Source organism: Hordeum vulgare, chromosome 6H (genome assembly GCF_904849725.1).
Source record: "Hordeum vulgare subsp. vulgare chromosome 6H, MorexV3_pseudomolecules_assembly, whole genome shotgun sequence".
Lineage (NCBI taxonomy): Eukaryota > Viridiplantae > Streptophyta > Magnoliopsida > Poales > Poaceae > Hordeum > Hordeum vulgare.
Genome location: NC_058523.1, coordinates 528,108,265 through 528,111,669, shown reverse-complemented (window position 1 = coordinate 528,111,669; position 3,405 = coordinate 528,108,265). Strand labels below are relative to the sequence as shown.

Below are 3,405 nucleotides of genomic sequence, written 5' to 3'. Positions count from 1 at the left end.
CCCTGGCATCCAATCTTGGAGCCTCAGCGACGATTTGCTAGGACCGACGACGCGTTTTGCTTTGCTGCAAAGGACGGACCACGCGGAGCATGATGCTGCAACCATGAGCCGGCAAACGGAGCCTGCCGGCGCCGACGAGCAGCGACGGCGAGCGGCGCTACGATGGATGGCGACAGGAGGCCATGGATGGCGACGAGACGACGCGCTGCATGCATCGCCACTTCAATGCCATCCACGTGAACTGCTCCAACGGGACGAGCTCTCCAAAGACGCCTACTTTTATTTTTATTTTATTTTTTAAAGAAAGGGGTTGCTCCCCTGCCCCATTTTATATTAAAATGAAGCAGCCACACGAACCATTACAGACTACCCGACCAACACACGTAAAAGAGAGATCACCAAACACCAGGCATCACATGCAGGCATGTCTGGTATAAGGCCGAATACTTTTATTTTTATTTTGTCATCATCATCTGCTAAAGATGCCTAAACCACATCGATCGATCACATGTCGGCAACCTGGCTCGCCGGCCAGGTGACGGCGATGGGGCTCGTCACCGAGTGCTCGCCGTCGCTCCACTCGATCGACCCGAACGTGTGCTTCTCCGTGACGTTCCCAAACATTCGTGGGGCGAAGGTGATCGCGTACTCCTGCGTCCCCTGCGTCGCGCTGAACTGCAGCTTCTGCGGCTTCACCGTCACGTGCACGCCGGCGGGGCTGGTGATCTTGGCCCTGTACGTCGCCCTGGCGTTCCCGCCGACGTTCCGCACGACGCGGCGTTGCGTCACCGCGCGTTTCTCCGGGCCGAACACCGCCGAGAAGGCCGGGTAGTTGAGGTCCCCAACGGCACCGGTGCCGGCGCGCGTCGAGCAGTTGGTCGCCGGGCTGAACACGGCCATTTGCTCGGCGCTGTAGCCGAGCGCGCAGAGGAAGGCGATGTAGTCCTCCGTGCCGGCGTCGTACACCAGGCCTGGATCGGCGGCGCGGTTGGGGTCCACGTGGCCTGCCCCGCGCGCGAACGGCGTAGACGCCTTGCCGGTGGACATGTCCCCAATGACGGCGCCGGCGCTGTCCACGTTATACGCGGTGGTCATCAGGGCGGACTTGATCGCCGCCGGGCTCCACTCCGGCCTCGCCTGCCGGAGCAGCGCGGCGATGCCGCTCACCTGTGGGCACGATATCGAGGTGCCCGACATGATGTTGTACGGCACGCGCCTCGAGTCGCCGTCGAGCAGCGAGGGCGAGGTGACGCCTGCCCAAGCGGCGAGTATGTCCACGCCGGGGGCCGTGACGTCCGGCTTGAGGATCTCCGGGACGAGACGACTCGGGCCGCGGCTGGAGAAGGATGCCATTCTTGGCGAAGGGGGCGACCGTCCGACGACCGTGCCGTGGAACACCATGGTCGCGACGGGGGATGCTTGCGTGCGCAAGTACTTCTTTATCTTCTCGGCGGCGGAAAATGTGACGGCACTGACGGGGATGACATGGGCGCTGGTTCTGGCCTGCTCGCCCTGTGCTTCGTCGCTGCCGAGGACTGCTCCGGCGCCACCGGCGAGTTTAACGGCAAATCCTTTCTCTGTCCGCCCGTTCACTCCGGGGTCGCACAAAACAATCTTCCCGGCAACCATGGTGGGATTGAGCTTCCCGGCTTCACAGATGTTTGAGCCCGCGTCTCCGCCGTACACCAATGGTAGCTTTGTCGCCCCAAGCGGTTTGCCGGCGTACAGCGAGGTGCCTATGAAGGTCTCGCCGTTGCCGAGAACGACATCCGCCGGGAATTGGCGGTTGATGGTGGACGCGGCGACAGTCAAGAACCACGGCGCGACGTTGACGACGGTGGATTCGCCGGGGCCGGAGTTTCCCGCGGAGACTGCGACGACGATGCCCTTGCTAACAGCGTGGAACGCGCCCACGGCGGTGGTGTCTTTGTAGAACTTGCGAGCCTTCATGGTGCCGAGCGAAGCAGAAATGACGTCGACGCCGTCAGCGATGGCCTGGTCGAAGGCGGCAAGGACGTCGGAGCTCGCGCAGCCTTTCCAGCACGCCTTGTACACGGCGATGCGCGCGCTCGGCGCCGCGCCGACGGCTCTTCCTTCGCCGTAGCCATACAAGGACGCGTCCAGCACGGCAGAGCCGGCAGCGGTGGAGGCGACGTGCGTGCCGTGGCCTTCCGTGTCGAGCGGCGACATGGACTCCGTCTCGCCGACCTCACGGCGACCCCGCAGCACAGCATCGTGCCCCTTTCGGAAGAACTTGGCGCCGACGAGCTTGCCGTTGCAGTACGCGGAGGCGTTGAACTCCGGAGTCGACACGCAGCCGCCGCGGAACCTGCGGGGCGGCGGCGGCAGCGACCGGTCCGCAGCGAAGGACTTGCGCCCCTCCGGGTACACGCCGGTGTCGATGACGCCGATGACGACGTCGGAGGCGCCGCCGGACGCCGGGAGCAGCCCGGACGACTCCGAGAGCCGGAGGAAGGACGGCGTCAGGGTGGTGTGCAGCTCCTGTAGCTCGTCGGGCACGACGGCGAGCACGGAGCCCGAGGACGCGAGGCGCGCGGCCTGGCGGGCCGTGAGCCGCGCCGCGAAGCCCGTGGCGGCGTGCCCGTAGGAGTAGAGCACCCGCGGCGCCGGGCGGCACATCTCCAACGGGATGCGGTTGAGCAGGAAGGCCGCGTACGGCCGGGTGGCCAGCAGGCCGCGCCGCGGCAGCCGGGGCGCGTGCGCCGGCGCGACGTGCACGATGTAGGAGGACACGCGCTCCGTCTGGATCTCCTCCGCCGTGGCCATGGCCGCCGTTGCCGCGCCGATGACGGCGAGCAGTAGGCACAGGGGCCTGGTCAGCTCCATGGCTCGATACAGTGCCGATGCCTCCGCGCAGTGGAGTTCGGGTAGGGGACGCGAATAGGCAGGCGGGTCAGCTGAGCAGCGCCGGACGCCACGGGTTACGGGTGGCACTACGCAGACGGCATGGCATGGCATGGCATGTCAGTTGCACATGGAGACGGTGAGAGATGGAGGTGGTGCTCGTGCTCCATCTGCTGTATACGAGAACGGACGTATTTTGTTTTGTACTTTTGCACTCGCGTGCTACTCTGCTCTATATTGTTTTCCTAGCGGGCGTAATGACTGGTAGAGTGTTTTTCTACTTTGGAGTACCTATTTCCATGGGGAGTGATAAGCGCCGGCGGACCGGAGCTAGCGATCGGCCGGTGTGGCATAGATCGTCACATTAAGCCTTTCGAAGTCACCTGAACCCTTATCCCACGTCACACATCTTCTTTCTCAAAACATTTTGTCCTACATCAGAAAAATACATGCATGACCCCTCCTTCCGTGTCGCTGGCTGCAGCCGTCTCACGCGTTCTCGCGACTCTCCGCAGTTGCCACTGCCCTCTCGCCGTCATT

The 3,405-nt window shown here is 63.8% G+C and overlaps 1 protein-coding gene across 1 annotated transcript; it reads right to left on the bottom strand.

Annotated features, from left to right (window-relative positions):
* Positions 1-257: 257 nt before the first annotated feature.
* Positions 258-3,099, bottom strand: LOC123401844 (subtilisin-like protease SBT1.4). Its single transcript, XM_045095699.1, has one exon. The coding sequence runs from the start codon at positions 2,977-2,979 to the stop codon at positions 505-507; it is 2,475 nt and encodes an 824-aa protein (XP_044951634.1). The 5' UTR covers positions 2,980-3,099; the 3' UTR covers positions 258-504.
* Positions 3,100-3,405: the final 306 nt, after the last annotated feature.